The sequence below is a fragment of the Trichosurus vulpecula genome, chromosome 5 (assembly GCF_011100635.1).
Source record: "Trichosurus vulpecula isolate mTriVul1 chromosome 5, mTriVul1.pri, whole genome shotgun sequence".
NCBI lineage: Eukaryota > Metazoa > Chordata > Mammalia > Diprotodontia > Phalangeridae > Trichosurus > Trichosurus vulpecula.
Genome location: NC_050577.1, coordinates 189,546,351 through 189,564,602, shown reverse-complemented (window position 1 = coordinate 189,564,602; position 18,252 = coordinate 189,546,351). Strand labels below are relative to the sequence as shown.

The 18,252-nt window shown below is 37.2% G+C and overlaps 1 protein-coding gene across 1 annotated transcript in view; it reads left to right on the top strand.

Annotated features, from left to right (window-relative positions):
• The window catches only part of PTPRO (protein tyrosine phosphatase receptor type O), a 211,090-nt gene that overhangs the window by 139,197 nt on the left and 53,641 nt on the right, over positions 1-18,252 (top strand). The window contains exons 13-16 of the mRNA XM_036759490.1: positions 909-1,048; positions 3,798-3,930; positions 6,872-6,992; positions 11,902-11,970. Coding sequence (XP_036615385.1) covers positions 909-1,048; positions 3,798-3,930; positions 6,872-6,992; positions 11,902-11,970 — 463 coding nt within the window. The remainder of the gene's footprint in view (positions 1-908; positions 1,049-3,797; positions 3,931-6,871; positions 6,993-11,901; positions 11,971-18,252) is intronic.

Sequence of the window (18,252 nt, the reverse complement as noted above, 5' to 3'; positions counted from 1 at the left end):
CAGATCTGTCAGTCAGAGGAGAAGGATCTAAAGGCTTCATTGACACGTGAATTACATCATTCTACTGAGAACCATGAACTTGGTATATGTGGACATATGTATATACACATGCCCACTTACATATATATATATACATATGCATATATATTCATACATATAATAACTATAATTCAATATGATTAGTTTCCTTTGAATTTCCTATTTTTTATGCATGTGAAAACATTACTCTGAAGAGTCATATGCTTCCCAAGATTACTCAAGAAGTCCTCAACACAAATAAGGTTAAGAACCCTTGGTCTATAGTTTTAATGATCAAAACCACTCCCATAACTTTCTCTGAAAAGATACACGTTTCCCATTAGATTCATTAAGCTAGTTCATTCACCCTGCCAACTAAAAGTAGTGAAAAAGTCTACCTCCCCAAGTCGGTGAGGACAAGTCATTTTTTGAGAACAAAATTGAATTGACTCAACTTGAAGGTGACAAGTGTTACTGGACAGCATATGCTCGGAATGGTTGTCCCTGTGTTGTTTTATCCAGTATTCCCAAGTAGCAACTTTGAATTTCTAGTACAGTCCAGTTCTTCTAACGCAAGGAAGTGACAACTCCCTCTGCTTGTTTCACATGTTAGCACACAATCTATTATTAGATGATGCCTATAACTAAGCTCAACTTGAAACAGGAAGTTTTCTAAACAGAGAAATATGTGCCATGGAGAAGGAAAGGCAAGACTTATTGCTCCTGACTTTTTAGATGCAAACTGTTTTTAAAGATAATGAAAAGGCTTTGTGGAGGACCACTCCTTAGACTCCATTTGTTTACTTCTTCCTCTTGATGGTCCAAAGACAAAATGATACATTTGGTGAAGGGATAGAGAAATCAAAGGTTTTACTTTTCTTTGCCTACAGAACCAGCTCCTCCAAAATCACTTTTTGCAGTGAATAAGACTCAAACTTCAGTGACTCTGCTATGGGTGGAAGATGGAGTTGTTGACTTCTACAAAGTCTTCTGTCAACAAGTTGGCTCTAACCAGGAAATAAAGCTCCAGGTACAGTACATTTCAGTCTTTTCTCTGAGTTTATTTTCATTACCTCAGGCATGTCACTTGAACAAGAAGAGTCTTCTCTATGTATTTTCAATCCACCAGAATTCAAAACCATATGCAATAATTGATCTATATAATGTAGATAAATATGAAAATATGTGATATTTAAATAAATAAATATGGAAAAGTTTTTAAAATATGAGAAACAAAAGCCAGGCCTGGAGACTGTTTTGTTCTTTATGCTTAGTCCATGAGTTCTCCTTCATGTTATGAAAAGGGGAGGGAATTGGAAGAGTAAAGAAACATATACAAATAAAGATATTGTGGAATAAAGACAAACTAAAGTGCTTTAAATGCCTCAGTCTGGAAAGAGGAGGCTGAAGATAGGATTATTCTTTAAAATAGGAAGGGTAGGGATAAGAGGCTATTTATCAATGCTATTTATCTAATCTTATAGTATGCCTACAAATAGAGGTTACTTCTTGAGGATTAAGGTGGCAAATTTGAGTCACATAAAAGGATGTACCACCTTACACATCAATTAATAAACCAACAAAGTGATCGAAAATGTGAGTAACTTTTTTTAAAGTAGTAGACAAATTTGTAGGCAATCGTTCCATAGTGGAATATTCAGAAAAATTATCACAGAGTTAATGAACTTTGCAGCTGAAAAGGACCTCAGGGATCCAATATATTTTAAAATATCTTTCTTTGAAGTTGCTGTCAGAAAAGTACAATTACAGAATGATTTCTTAATGCCATTGTCAAAGACAGAATCCAGGGCTAAATAGATTGACCTGACCCAGCATGTTAATTCTCATTTTTTTATGAAAAATTTATTTTTGGGACCTTGTCTACTAGCCTAATGATAAGGTTGAACAAGGAAGGCCCCTGATTTTCCCCTCCATTAGTCTTTGAGGCCATCACTTTCACGTCAAAAGCTAGGACAGGGACCCCTAAAAATAGAAACCAACTCCACAGTCAAGAGAATCTCCCACACAAAGAAAATTTCAAATGAGCCCTCTAGTAGGGGCATCTCACATTCCCCCCTTTGCCCCACAACACCTCCAAGTGCAACTCAACCAGATTAAAATGTAATTGTTAAACATTTAACAATAAATAAAACACAGAAACCATTACATCTTAAAACTAAGTCAACATGGCCCACAAGGAGCCACTGTGCAGATTAGTGGCCCCTATTTCTATTTGCTCTAGAGAAGTAAAGGGAGTAAATCAAGCATAGGCAATCTCTGAAAAATTTCAATGAGTAGTAAATTTAGGCAATTTCCCTTGATATGCTATCAGAACTCTCCCTCAATCAAATAAAATTCTTCCTTTTCACTTTCTCCTTTTTTCTTCCTCTTCCTAGTCTTCCTTTTATTCTTTTTTTCCACCTCTTCAACACTTCTGTCCTTAGTCCTCACCCTAGTTCTACCACTGTTACCATAAGATATTGTTTAGTCTTATTGGTGGGTTCTAGGGATAGAATGGTTATTACCTTTAGTGTCAATTATTCTGCAAAATCCCACTGATATGTTTTACATGAAGGAAAAGGAGTGGGGTGTGGACTGGCATACAAAAGAGGTTAAAGGGATGTTCAGAGTCAGAAATTATTTAGTAGAATTTCTAGTGGTGACCAGGACTGTGGATACTCCAACCCCAGTAACATTTACATTTTAAAGGCAGGGAGCCTAGCCTTTCATTTTACCACCTGTTTTTCCATGGAGCAGATGAAGAAAAAGCAGAATGGTGAGAGACTTACTTTGTTTAGTCCCAGTATAGTCCTATGCATATACATATTCAGTGCATTTTAGAGGATGAATCCTTGGGATATAGACATAATTTAGTAGACATTTAGGAAGTTTATTTTGTTCCTCTTCCCCTTCCTTACTACAAATATGCTCTTCTTGCTATATACTGATTAGCTGAATCTTATTTCTTACCTAACATTTCTAATTCAAGTCTGCTCACCAAATAATCAGTGAGTCAAAAAGCATTTATTATGCACCTACTATGTGCCTGGCACTGTGCTTAAGCACCAGAGACACAAAGAATGTCAAAAAACAGTCCCTGTTTTCAAGGAGTTCACAGTCAGGGATAGACCACATGAAAATAACTGAGGAAACAAGATATAGATAGATAGATGATAGATAGATGGATGGATGGATGGATGGATGGATGGATGCATGGATGGATAGAGAAATATAGATGCACATATATATATACATATATATATAATAGAAAATAATCAACAAAGAGAAAGCATTAGCATTAATGGGAAAAGCTTCTTGTAAAGGTGAATTTTTAGCTGGGACTTGAAGGAGACCTAGGAAGTAAAGAGGCAGAGATGAGGAAGTTCCAGGCTTGGGAACAGCCAGAGAAAATAGAATGGATCATGTCCTTCACTCCATTGATCTTCCTTAGCACCATCCTTTCAGAAAAAGGTGATGGAGAAGAGAGAATGACCCTGAAAATATTCCTAATGGCTCTGACTTCCCTTGGCTTGAGTGACTGTAGATTTTTGCTTGGTAGTGAAGAATATTCTGATTACCTGCTATTTACAGGAATGCAGTTACTCAGTTCACCCAGTAACCAGAGTCACAGAGACATGGATTGATAGGAATTGGTTCAGGATAAGTGAGATGGATATGAGGTGGTGCTTGATGTTTCCAGCATCACTGCATTGGGAAGAATTTCTTAAAGAAGACAATGAAGTACATTCTCTCTCTTTTTTTTCCTCCTGCAACTTTAGGAGCCAGTTTCTGTTTCTTCCCATGTTGTGACGATCTCCAGTCTCCTGCCTGCCACTGCCTACAACTGTAGTGTAACCAGCTTCAGCCACAACAGTCCCAGTGTTCCCACATTCATAGGCATCTCCACAATGGGTAGATACATTTATAATGAGTATTTTCTTTGCAAATTGTTTCCAGCTTTGTTTTTCCCTTTCTTTTCAATTGTGTGTTATGGTTTTTTCTCATATATTTAGCTCCAAAGTGCTTCCCTGATATTCAAATACCTATAGTCCAAATTGTATTTAGGTAAAATATAATTAAAGATGGTAGCTGCTTCAGGTTTGGAATTACTCAAACATTTATCAGACTACAGTAACATGACATTGCTAAGGCAAAACAAGGAAATTTTCTGAAATCCTAAGTAGAATTAGATAGAAAAGGGATACCTAAACTAATACTTTTTTCATTTTCATCTTCTTGGCTTATTTTTCTTTTCTTGTTTCTTAATTATAGTTTTATTTTGTATTCAGATTTCGAAATGTCTGAGTCAGCACAATCATTTCTAGCTTTCGAATTACCATTCATATTTTCCACAACTCAATGGAAAGACACCTGTCATTAAAACTTTTAAGATCACGATCATCATTTTTTTTGTTGATTTCATTATTGCCATTTTCTTTTATGTAATATCATTTATATATTTATTTTCTCAGAGGTGTCAAATTTGGAGTCTGTGGGTCACATGTGGCCCCCAGTAACCCTGAACCAGATTAAAATATAATTAACAAAATCAAATTTAAAAAGACCTAATGAAACAGATAAATTTACATTTTAAAACTAAATCAATGTGCTGTCAACAGGGATCCTTATGTATGGTTTAGTGGCCCCTATTTCTATTTGAGTTTGATACCACTGATCTATAAAAACATAAAGTAGATTTATATAAAGTAATCTATTGTATAATGTCATATATTTGAAATACTTATGAGGCAGCATAGAGTAAAAGATAGAAAATTGGCCTCAGAGCCAAAAAGACTTGGGTTCAAGTCTTACCTCTGATACATATTAGCTGTGTGACCCTAGGTGATTCATTTAATCTCTTGGTGCCCTAGACAACTCTTTAAGACTATAATTCCATAATTGGTGCTGATCTGTACTGGTAGAGGGTATTACCTCTCTGGGAGTTCACCAGACCAATGAAATCACAGGTCCAACCCAAAGATTATAATTGGGATATAGCAAGAGATGAGCAAGGAATTCTGTATTCCATTGGTACCTATGTAATGATAAGAGATCTGAGGAAAGGACCCTTGAGTGAATGCTCCATAGTTATTTCAGCACATGGACAAGAGAACAACAAGATGTGAATGAGTAGTGTTCTACATCATTGAAGGGAATATTCATGTCAAGGAGATCACAGATTAATCAAAGTATAAATATAAGAATATATTTTATCTATTTTTAATCTAGATTTTATCTATCAAATAATATAAATTGGATCTTTTATTCAATAATTATAATATATCTTCTATCATTCTAATAGATTTAAAAAATCTATTTAATAATATAATTGGAAGACAATTTTGTTTTTCCTGTGAGAGGGGGAATAGTTAATCCTTTCATACCACCTCTTATTTGCTATATTTATGTAAGCTATACATAAACTTATAATCTACAATAATAGATAGAAAATTGTACAATAAGGATCTATTGCATGTTATTGTAAATGAAACATTTTCTTTTTTCCTCACAGGACTATAAGGCAGCATATGGAAAGGTACAGAAGGGTAGTGGACTCAGAACTGGTTCAAGACAAAAAATAGTTGTTAATGGGTTAATGTTGACTTAGAAGGAGATCTCTAATGAAGTGCTCCAGTTTCTTTCCTGACCCTCTACTGTTTTATATTTTTAAAAAATCAGTAACATAGATAAAAGCATTGATGAAATTTGTACCAATTTTACCCATGACACAAAGGTGGGAGGGATAGCTAATGCACTGACAAAATGCATTTGACAAAAGCAGTATCAAAAATGATCCTGGCAAGATAGAACACTGGGACTAATATGTTCAAATAAAATTTAATAGTATCAAATATAAAGTCCAATATTACAGGCTTTAAAAAAGTATTTTTTAAGCACAAGCTTGAGGAGGTATTTAAATAACGATATATGAGAAAAAGATCTGTGCCATAATGGACTGCAAATTCACTAAGAGTCAATAATACAATATAGCAACCAAAAAAGTCAATGATCTCTTAGGCTAAATTAAGAAAGACATAGTGTCCTTGTTTAAGGAGATGATCACTCCCTTGTATTTTGCCATGGTCAAACACATTTGGAGGATTATGTTCAACTCTGGGCATCATATTTTCAGAAGATGGTGCAGAACCTCAAAAGTCCCAAGAGTCCCAGGGAAAACAACCAAAAAGATGAAAGACTTTGTTCATGTCATATGAAGATCGGTTGAAGGAACTAAAGATGTTTGTGTTAGAGAAAAGAAGATGTCTTTGACTATCTGAAGGGCAATTCGACTTGGTTTCTTGGTCCCAGGAGGAAGAACCAGGAGTAGAAGTTGTAGCAAGGCCCAAAAATTAAGAAAAAAAACTGACAGAACCATTCAAAAGTAGTTATCTCAGGGGCAGAGGGTTGCTCCTTTAGGTCTCTCAATTAAGGCTGGAAAGCTACTTGTTATAGAGGGGTGTTTTAGTCAGGTATGGGTTGGACTGGTTGGCCTCTGAGGTTCTTTCCAATGCTAATGTTTTGTGACTTCTTAGTTGTCCACAGATATAATGACCCCCGTGCTTTCCAAATCTCACAGTGATCTTAGTTGTGAAAGAAAAAACAAAAATAAAAACAGCTTTGGGCTGTGGAAAAGGAGACATTAATTAATTCTTCCAGAATAATATTTAGCAGCCAGAACTGATGAAATTTGCCCCATGATACCATAGCCTGGAAAAATTCATTGTTTGCTTGGGCAAGCCTCTTTATTCTTAAGGAGAGTTAATAATAAAATCTGATAAAAACAGCACAAAAAAAACCTGTTAGTTTCTACGTGCTGAAGCCAGCAACTAACATATTCAAGTTTTCTTTGTAGTTACTGAAATGAATCCTAATGTGGTAGTGATCTCAGTGCTGGCAATCCTGAGCACACTCCTGATTGGGCTGCTTCTTGTTACCCTCATCATTCTCAGGAAAAAGCATCTGCAAATGGCCAGGTGAGTCCCCTTTCCCACTAAGCAAAATAATTTATTTGTTTAGTTTAGGTTTATAGTTTCCATTTTCAGTTTAATCTTCCTAGACTACCCTTTACATCTCCAAAAACTTCAATCATTTCACTTCTGCACTCCCCAGAAGCAGAATTTCTTTTCCTTCAACTGTTATTCCACTGATATTATTGCTAAAACTTACCATTATTGTAATATTTTATTGTGTTAATGACCATTAAATAAATGATGCTTTTTATGTATTCTTAGTCTAATGAGATGAGGAGTAATGGAAGACTAACAATGGATAGTTGAGGAAAGATGTAGTCCTGATAAATATGTGAAGAACATTCAAACTTTATAGGATAAGTAGAATTGTTCTAAAATTTATTTTTGTGCAGTTTTCTAACTGATATCATATAACCTTTCCAATTTGAGGATCAACATTTTAGAATCAACATTCTAGATGGTATATAGGAAGGCAGAGTTTTATTATTTGATATCACAGTGGCCATCTTTTCGTTAATTAATCCTCCTGAGCCAGGCAAGAATACTTCTCCAGCCCCCCTTACCCCCACTTCCAGCCCTGGAGGCCACTGGGGGAGGAACTTCTTTGGTCTAGTCATCATAACTGTCAGAAATATAATCATAACAAAGAAAGAAATTCATAGAAATGCTCTTTTAACCTGTAATTTTGAAATCAGAAACCTGGCATTTTGGAAGTTATGACAATAGTTTAGGTAACTTGCCATACTCTCACAGGGTGGTGGTATAATTCCTTTTCTCTAGGAGTCACCAGCCTGGGGACTTTGGGAGAAGCTGGGTTAGACTGCAGGGCAGATAACCCATAGAATAAATAACAACAGATCTTGAGATACTAAAATTTACAAAGTGTTTTACCTTCATCTCAAGAAAACCTGACAATTTGATCTTATATCAAAGTTATTATTCAATCAACCAAGAAGCAAGAATTTACTTTGTATAAATTCTAGCTGTGTTCTTGACACTGTAGTTGATCTAAAAAAGAAGAAAACTCTAGTAATTTATTTTGCCTTCTGAGAATACTGTTGTTCAAGGTTGGAGGCAGAACATGAAAAGTAGCAGGCACATTATCTATCTCTAACTGTATATAAGAAGAGCAGAAAGAAGAACACACATCTTTTAAATGCATTTTTTATTTGTAATACTAAATATGGCTGTGAATCAGTAGAGGTGGCTGTGCTCTCCTCACCTCTCCCTCCAGACAGAATCCTCACAGAAAATGCCCACTGGGTTAGTGCAGTGGTAGGACTCTCTGTCCAGTCCCTAGTCTTTTTCCCTTCCCCCACCCTTGTCTAACTTCAGGGGATCAAGGGAGGTCTTACTTCTCTTAGTGAGTTCCACCAACAGTTATGAAAACAATGGAAGTTTAGACTCTCCAGTGAATGGTCTCAATTTCCTTTATAAAATCCTGCTTTTGAGAACTTCCAATGTTGCAATAAAAATATCAGATAAAAGGTTCATAAGCATGTCCCCAATCAGAGAGATTCTCTTACACTATAAAGGGATTAGGACCCTATGTCTTAACCAGAAGCTTTCTTCCTAGTAAATTTCCTGAATGACCAAAATTTCCCACCACACACTTGTATCACACATAAACCCAAAGAAGTACAAATTTGACTTGACCTCAGTTGTTTGTGAGAAGTAAAACTAGGTCAATTAAAAAACAAGAAACAACTTAAAGCAGAGAAAAGGAACATGCTTAGAAATGGGGGCCGCTGGCACCTACCCAAAGAGAAGCTGATTGGTCCAGTTCCTCCATATTCCCTATAAGTCATCTCTAAGTTTCTGGATATTTAGCCACATAGGTGAGCTGCCAAGGTTGATCAGAGTAATCTATACCTATTGTTTTTCCTTTTTTCTTGTGGGCCTGGGAAGGAAAACACCGTCTCCACCGCTGCTCTCAGTGTATCCCTGTTCAATTACCCTTAGCCTGTCGCTCCCCAAACCTCTGTGCCTACTCTGGCTTCTTGTACTTCATGAACTCATTCCCCAATCCTCAATCCCAGGTGATGCTTTCTCTAATTCTCCCCTACCTCAGAGCAGGTGGGAAAGAGATTCTGCATATTACATTTCCCAAAATTTTTTGGGAAATTCACAATTGCCTTTGAGATTTATGGCACCAGTCCTCCTATGGGGTGTTACACATTTATCATAATTCTCTGGCTAGTGATGGTCTAGATTGTATACTTTCAGAATTATTTTTAGAACACTTTTTCTATTTTGTGGCTTATCTTTTATACCACAGCTTGATGAATAGGACTTTTTCATTACAGAATAGATTGCTATTATAATAGAAGAGCAGAGAGTAGTTTGCTACTTGTCACTTTAGATAACCTCAGCTTGGGTATTGAGTACATTTGAAGCACCAGGGGGTGAAAAAGATTTTAAAGAATGGTCTCTCTCTCTGAAGGAAATGAAGAAAATGGACACCGCAAAAGAATAAGGGAAAAATCTATTGGGTTTTTTTAACTAAAATTGTGGTAACATAAAATGCTTGTGTAGTTTAAGATTTAAGTCATTGGCATTCCTTTCTGTTGGCTTTGTATCTATCATTTGAAAGTTTAAATGATTTAAGTTTTCACTTAAATGGGAAATCCTTTTGATTTTCAGTTCTTGTGATTCCTTGTTTCCTTCCATCAGTGATGTACTGCTCACCCAAGTGTACTTTCAAGTGCTTTTTTGTGGTCCAGCTCTACATTACTCAAGTGATCCATCATTTTCCTTAAGAAACTCCTGTAAAATATAATCTATGTGTTAGTTCAGATGCATCTGTTTGGTTACAGTTCAGTGCCCCTGCAGTCAATCCTCTCCTCCCTCTTTCATTTTAGATTTTTCCATGTATTTGACAGCACTAGTTTTATTTCATTCAACCAGCTATTAGTGGGTATAATAAATCTTACAAATACAAAACAGGGAACAGGCTAGAAGGGGTGGGTAACCTGCGGCCTCGAGGCCACACGTGGTTCCCCACTCCTAGACTAGATCATAGCACAATGGGAAAATCATTTGGGGGGGAATTTAACAGGTTGCAAATGCAACACAAAATGACAATTTTGTATACTTGTAGATTAGCAAAATACAAACTGCAGAAAGGACTATCGAGAGGACCTCGCCATCTTCTATTTGGCTGTCCATTGCAAAGTATGTTCTGAAAAGGAACTGTCTAAAGATGATGAGGTTGTTCACTTTTTCCTATGCAAGACAACTTTGTGCTTATTGCAGTAATCCTGGAGCCCTGCACAGATGCCTAATTTAGATCCATAATCACTCAAAAGGGGGAACACTTCTATTTTCACACCTTCATACAGACCCAACTATCCACGCAGGAAAAACCAAATGGTTGAAGACCATGTGTTATTGTTCAGGCTGAAGTTGAATACACAACCCATATCACTTATCCATTATCTTAGTCAGACATTTGACATGGGCTCAGAATTGAGCTGAAAGGAGAATGTGCTAGACTCCCTTGAGGATATTATTCAGTGCTTTTAAAATTCTAAGCTTTCTCCTGAAACCAAGCCCTATGTTTTTAGCAACAATATTCTTGTAGTGATGTGTGAATGTGCTTCATGGAATACTGTAGTCTTCAAAAACTTAAAGTTGAGAATCTCCCTAGCATGCATTCCATCCTCATTCTTAGATTTCAGAACCTTTATCTTTCTTCCAGGTATACCCCTATTATCTCCACTTTTGTGCCTTTCTTGACACTCCCCGTGAAAGTAACTTTCTTCTTTTTCAAATATTCTGTAAGAGCTTTGATTGGCTCTCTTTTCCCTGACAACAAAAACAATAATATGTGCATAGCTCTTTAAAAGTTTGCAAAACACTTTACATACATTATCTCTTTTGAGACTCAAAACAGTTCTGTAAAGTTGGTGTGACAAGTATTATCCCAATTTTACAAAAGCAGAAAATGAGGCAAACAGAGGTTAAATGACTTGCTCAGAGTCACAGATACTAAGTGTCTGAGGCTGGATTTGAACTCAGGTCTTCCTGACTCTGGGCCCAGCACTGTATCCACTGTTCCACCCAGATATTGTTAAGCTGGAGAGCATCCAGAGAAATATGACTAGGATGAAGGACTGGAAATCAGGCCATATAAAGATTGGCTAAGAGAACTAGGGATGTTTGGAGAAGACATATCTCCATAATAATTGTTTTAGGTATTTGACAATCTATCAAATGGAAGAAGGATTAGACTTGTTGTTCTTGACTCCAGAAAGTCAAGAGAAATGAAAGGAAGTTGTTTTCAAAAAGGGCACAGTTAGTCCCTGAAACTACTCCATTGTAATGGGTTTCTTCTTCAAGCAAAGAAAGGCTGGGTGATCACTTGGGAGGAATGCTCCAGAAGAAATTCTCATTGGAGTTTGTCTTGGACTTAGTGTCCCCCATGTTCCCTTTCCACTCTGAGCTTTTGTAGCTAGATGCACTCCAAGATACAACTATAGCTACAAGTCCTGTGACCCATGAGTCAAGAAGCAAGACTGAAGGCACAACAAAGGAAGTTTGTTTATATTCCTTTGAATCTCTCTGGCAGATCAAACACTCCAGAGTTTATTGGGGGACTTTGCATAATACTTCTAAAGGAAATTTTGAAGAATGGTTACTGCAGTTAGTTTTAGGGATTTTATTTTTCAGGATCATATGAAAGCTCCGTAGAAGGAACTCAAAACAGATGGCTATGATTCTATCCAATTTGATTTTGTTATTCTGTGAAATGGTTGATGTTTTGCTTTTCCATTACAGCTTACATTAGTGGATTTTTGTTGTTCCCAGCTTCCCACCTCCAATGTTGTTCAAATAAAGAATCTGTCTTAGAGAAGTATTGTGCCAAGCACTGGCAAGCAGTAACCTTGACTATTTGGTTCTTTTCAAACAGAGAATGTGGGGCTGGAACGTTTGTCAATTTCGCTTCCTTAGAAAGAGATGGAAAGCTTCCCTACAACTGGTGAGTATTAATTTGGAACCACACTTTAGGAAACTGTTCCAAGAGTCCTATTTCACTTTGAAGCATCATACCTGATTTTGATTATAAAATTGCAGATAAAAATGACTTCTTATTATTTCTATGACTTTCTAATTGAAGTTGTTTCAATTCACTTTCACGAATATAAGATGGAAGCCCAGAGGGAACCAAAACCTTCTTTTACAGATAAGAAAACTGAGGCCCATGAAGGATAAGTGGCATGCCCAAGGTTATCAGGGGTAGTATTGGAACCAAGGTCCTCTGACTCTTTTTCACTACATCAGGCACTCTGATATGCCTCATGACACATACAAACCAGCATTAGTTAGGATCCCTGTCTCTGAGAAACACACTAAGTAGTAGCAGCTTTCCTATGATATGTACGTAGATATTTAGCACCAAACCAACCAAATGGATAAAACAGATGCACAAATAACAAATCACCTTGCTGCCACATGGGCTTAAACAAAGGCCCCAGACAAATTGTGAGCAAATGAGTGGAGGCTTAAGGTGCATCGTTCTCAAAGAGGGTTGGGAGGTAAGGAATGTAAACTTCAGGTTGGCACAGCAATACTTCATTTTAAAGCTCAGCTTTCACTGCCCCTGAGTAAGAGGTGCTACTCCTGTTACAATATGTAAATATAGGGTCAATTCCCGGGGTTCCTAGCTCTGCCCTTGGCAAATTGGCAACACAGTAGATAACACACTGAACCCGGAGTCAGGAAGATCTGTGTTCAGATCTAACCCAAGACACTTATTAGCGGTGTGACCATAGGCAAATCACTTAATCTCTGTCTGCCTCAGTTTCCTCATCTGTAAAATAGGGATCATAATAACATCTATCTCCCAGGGTGAAGATAAAAAAATGAGGATAAAATGAGATAACATTTGTAAAAGCAGTTTGCAAACATTAAAACATGACATAGATGCTATTATTATTATTATTAATTATTATTATATTCAAACCAGAAAATTCCCATGGTAACTCATTAACATTTCTTTTTGTTGTCTGGGTCCCCCAATCTCTAAGCAGGCACATCCAAAAAAATAGGAAAAGGCTCAGACATATTTTAAAGGATGTGGCTTTCATGTTCTTTGTTACACGAAGTCATAATCTCTATACCTTTGCCATGCTCTCTATCCAGGACGTCAGGTAACTCCTTAAACAGTCCAACACACAGTGTTTCAGTGGGAAACATTACACAGCATAAACCCTGAGGGAAAACCATTAAGGTACCCCACAATCTCAGAGCTGCTCTGCTATTCCACAGAGAAAAGCCCTGGCTTTCTCTTTCCTTCTTTTGTTTCTCTCTCCCTTCATTGAGGATACTCAGTACACAGTGTAGGGGCCAGTTTAGGAAAAAAACAGCTCAGGGGTTCTGATTTTCCTGGCTATTCTACATTGCCTGCAAGATGCCTCCCAGTGAGAGAGAACTTATCTCTTGGCAGCAGCTGCTACCTTGCTGTCCCCACAAATCAACTGCCTTGTCTCTCTGATTGTTTTAACTGGATCATACCTCCCTGAAAGAGGAAAGATGACTTTACGTATTCCCTTTTCCCTTGGAGGATGACAGTTAATGCTAGCAAAGGCCTTTCATTGCTTACTACACTGGGCCACAGTTGGTCCACTGGCTTCTCCTTAGTTATTCCTCGTATATCAGAAAAATCCTTTATGGTTCACCTTAACATGATATGTATGGCACTCTTTGTCCTTGATTTTAGTCATTCTTCTTTCCTGTACCTCAGATGAAGGGCTAGTCAGTCATTCCAACCATCCCTACTCTTGCCTTTACTCCAAACTCCTTCAGGGTTCCAGCTTTATACAATTCTTTCATGATTCTGTCTCATGAGCTGCTGTATCCTGAACCTTCTTCTCTATGAAGGCTTCTCATTCCACAATAGCATCTTGAACCTGAAAGTCATATTCCCCAGAAGCATCTCTTTACCCATGTCAGAAGAGTCTCTTGGCCTGCCATATTCATGGCTAGGAAGATGATATTCAATTTCTTCCTCTAACTTGCCTTGACTCAAGTAAAGTTGCAGCTTCTGTGTTGGGGTCTTGGAAGGGGTGGAGGACTCATCTCTAACCCAAGATAATTGAGGGCCAGTCCAGGCAGGGATTTTACTATCAGAGAAATTGAAGGGTGAAAACTATCCCTGAGGAGGAAAAATTGATATTTCCAAAACAGCCAAGATTAATCGAGTTCTCCTACCTATCAGACCACACCAAGTCTTCTCCCAAGCGCCTGTCTCATCTATGCAATCACATTTTGCTAGATCTTCTTCCAGAGTGGCCTGTCTTCCACTACCTAATCACAAAGCTTCTGGCCATACGATTTCCTTGAATTCATCTGTTATTCCATGGTTTCAGACAAAATTTCTTCTTGGGTATCACAAGTAGAAGTGCCTTAACCTATATCTCTTCAAATCTTTTCCCTATTATCTCGAGGGAAAAATATAAAATCCTTTGACTTTTAAAACTTTTAAAACCCTTTAGAAACTTGTTCTTCTTACATTTAAAGTCTTCTTCCTTCCACATGGTTGGTTGGTTGTTGTCCTTCGTTCTTGAAGAAGACCAAAATGATATCACTATGCTAGGGTCAAGTTACAGTGTATCTGGATTGTGGCTGATCAGACCACTTATGAGCTCAGAATGTTCTACCACAAGTCAGGCACAAATAGTCCATGTGAACATTTGGGGTGAATTCTCAAAATTTCCTCCTCTCAGGTTTCTTTTGAGCTACTTCAATTCTGTTTTGCTAGTAGAGCACAGTACCTTCCCTGATGCTAGGTGGTCCTGTGCCAGTGTCTCCCACGTTACACAATCAATTCCGAAGTTCTTAAAAGAGACCTTAAGAATGTCTTTGTATTTCTTTATAATTCAGTGATGCTGGCGTATTTGCTGTTCTTTGCGCACAGCACCACATTTCCCACCTGTATCTATTCACTGGCTGTTTCCCATGCTTGCAAATAGTCTTCCTTCACCCATCTGTTTGATAGCTCCCTAGCTTCCTTCAAGACTCAGGTCTTATCCCTCCTTTCTCCCACTCCCACACTACCCCGCCAGATGTCAATGTCTACATCTCTGAGATTAATTTCCATGTATTTATTTATTTGTTGTCTGCATCTAGTTATCTACATATTGTTTTCCCCAATAGAATGTAAGTTCCCCAAAGGCAGGGACTGTCTTTGCCTTTCTTTTTATCTCTAGTGTTTTAGTACAATGCCTGGCATGCTGATTGATTAAAACGCATTATTTTTTTCTTAAATTCACTGCTTCTCTAATAATCTTATTTGATTATCCCAACAACTCTCCAAGGTAGGTGCTGTTTTTATTCCCTTTACAAATAAGGAAATGGAAGCTGAGAGATGCAAGTGATTTGCCCAGCCAGGGTCAAATAGCTAATAAGTGTTTGAGGGAAGATTTGAACTCAGGATATCATGACCCCATCTCTGAAGCCACTGAATAGGGGTGAATTTAGGAAATCTTGTTTTGAAGTTTTGATTGTCTTTCCATTTATAAGTAGTTTTAGAAAAATGTGCACCCTCATTGGGGCTTTTGGCAACAGCAGCCGCCTTCCTCCTTTTTCCTCCTCACCCCCTCCCACACCCCCCCCCATTGTCCAGCTTTCCTCATTATGGTAAGGTGGGAAAAGAAGCTGGACTTCCTACTTAAGGATACTATCATAAGGGTTTCAGTGGATTCAAAGTGCATTAGAACAAGTATATTAAAACAAGTTTTATTCTAATGACAAAGGTACACAGAGAATTTAGAGCCAAGCTAATTGACTCAGTTGGAAGAACTGCTAATTTATTACAAAAGATTAAACAAACTTCACTTACTTAATATTATTCTGAGTATTTGAGCAGTTAGGCAAAGTATATATTTTAAAATTGGCCCAGAACAGAATCCTATACTAAATAGCTAAAGAATTAAAAATTTCTTGTATTAAATAGTTCTTAAAATAAAAAGGATCTATTTTTTTGTTTTTACAAAAACATTAATACAGAAACAACTTCCTCTTCTGAGTAAGACAATGAGTTGCATTGAATTGCCATATGTCCTTATTAAATTTTGCTGCCATCTTTGATTATTCTACCGTGCTGAAATGGAGGGCTGGAAATCCTTGTAAGTGAGACAGTGTAGAATCTCACAACAATTTTTAACTCATATACCCAGAAAACAGTGATAATGGGCATAGAGGGCATAAACTTTGGAATTTTGTGATTTCTTCCACCTTCTTTTTCTTTGTCCCTCTTATGACCAGGGACTGATTAAGGTAGATAGTCTGCAGCTATTAAAAAGAGCAAAGTTAAACTGGTCCATTCCAAGGCAAAGCCCATGATCTGGGCCTCATTCACACCTCATTGTAATTTAACTAGGCAGTGCTAAGTAGTCACAAGTGCAGCTGTAGCCAAACACTTTATCTATTCACACAAATCTTATAGTAACGTAATAAATAACTCTTTGAGGGGGCACCCAGCTTGAAAACCTACCAGTATCAGTATAGAGGCTTTCGCATTCCTCCCTCCCCCCAATAAAAATTTCAAAACCATCAAGGTAAAATGATGTTAAATTTACTTTACTGGAAGGACCTTCCCCCATTTAATAAGTTTTTACAAGGATGTCAAGTCATGTCATGTAATGTCGGTTAGCCAAACTATCAGGTCCTAGCCAAATTGTTCTGTCTTCTACATAGCAGGGGTTTTTTTTTTGGTTCCTTAAATGGTCCTCATAAATTATGTTCTCCAGACCTGTGTATAGACTAAACATGGTCTGTGTATGTCACAGAATAGGTACAGGGGACACCTAGAGGAACATAGAATTTACCTTCCTCACCCCCCAGCTCCCAAGACTTTCTATACAATTCAGTTCTATGGTTCTTCAAGTGTAGGAGAATTAAAGAAAATAATCATGTCTATTATATAATTATAATAATAATTACGTGACTAGATAGTTTTTTTTTTACTAAGAAGGAAGAATCATTTCAGTGAAGAATTGTTATAACAAATCCTGCCAAGTAAATACACTTTGGTCTTTCTATCCCTAGCACCTAACTCCGTGCCTTATACATGGTAGGTGCTTAATATGCTTATTAAATTGAACTTTGAATTTGCATTTTGAAAGGCAGCATGATATGATTTTAAAAGCTTTGGACCAGGATACAGATTCAACCTAACAGCTCTGTGACCATGTACTAGTTTTTTAACCTCTTTGGGCTTTGGTTTCCCCATTTGCAAACTAGGAGCAAAAATACTTGCTCCTCACTAGATTGTAACAGAGCCAGCATTTTCTGTAACATTCAAGTGCTACATAAATGTGAATTGTTTTTACTGAGGCCTTACAGGTGTCAATATTTGTTTCCCAATGTACTGCTTAGCATAGAAATAATCATAGTACCATTTTTAAGTTGATGCTAAAAATGCTCTTTTATTAGTAATTTTGGACATTTGAATTTGTACTCCAACCAAGCATTTAGAATCAACTTTTAACTTAAAACAATAAAAAGGAAGCCATTTTACTTGTACCCTCCTGGATATTACACCTTAGGTGAGAACATCTTCGTCTGAATGTACACAGACATTTCAGTGGGTCTGTGAACTTGAGTAGGAAAAAAAATTATATCATTATTTTTCATGACTTCTAACTGAAACTTAGCATTTCCTTCAATTCATTTAAAACCGTTATTCTGAGAAGGAATCCATAGGCTTCACCAGACTGCCAAAGAAGTCCATGAAACAAAATATAGTTTAAGAACCCCTCGCTGCCTTAGACTAAACATGAGCTAGCTGCCTGTCATGAAGCACTCACATGTGATACCACACCACACTTTGGGAAATAAATCAAAGATTCATTTAAACCCAGAATTCTGCATAAATTATTATACCCATTGGTTTCAAACTACTTGTAATTTCAGAAAGAAGAATTTGAAACCGGACTTCTTCCACTTAGTTGGACTTGAAGTAGTGTAGTTTTATAGAAATGTGACGTAAAGCATTTTCTTAACTAGGAAAGACATTATTCAGTGGAAAGGATATCTATCAAACAGCATGGCAAAATAACTGATAAGAAGATTCTCTCATATTCGGAGGGGTACATTCCTTCATAGGTTATCATGGGGGTGGGGGGATGGGTGTACATAGATAACTCTTGTATACAGGCATGAAGGAGAATGTATATTCACGCACAAAATGGAGTATTCAATGGAAATACATGTACCCAGGGCACATGCATTTCTAGGGAAATTCATATTTCTGCCCTTT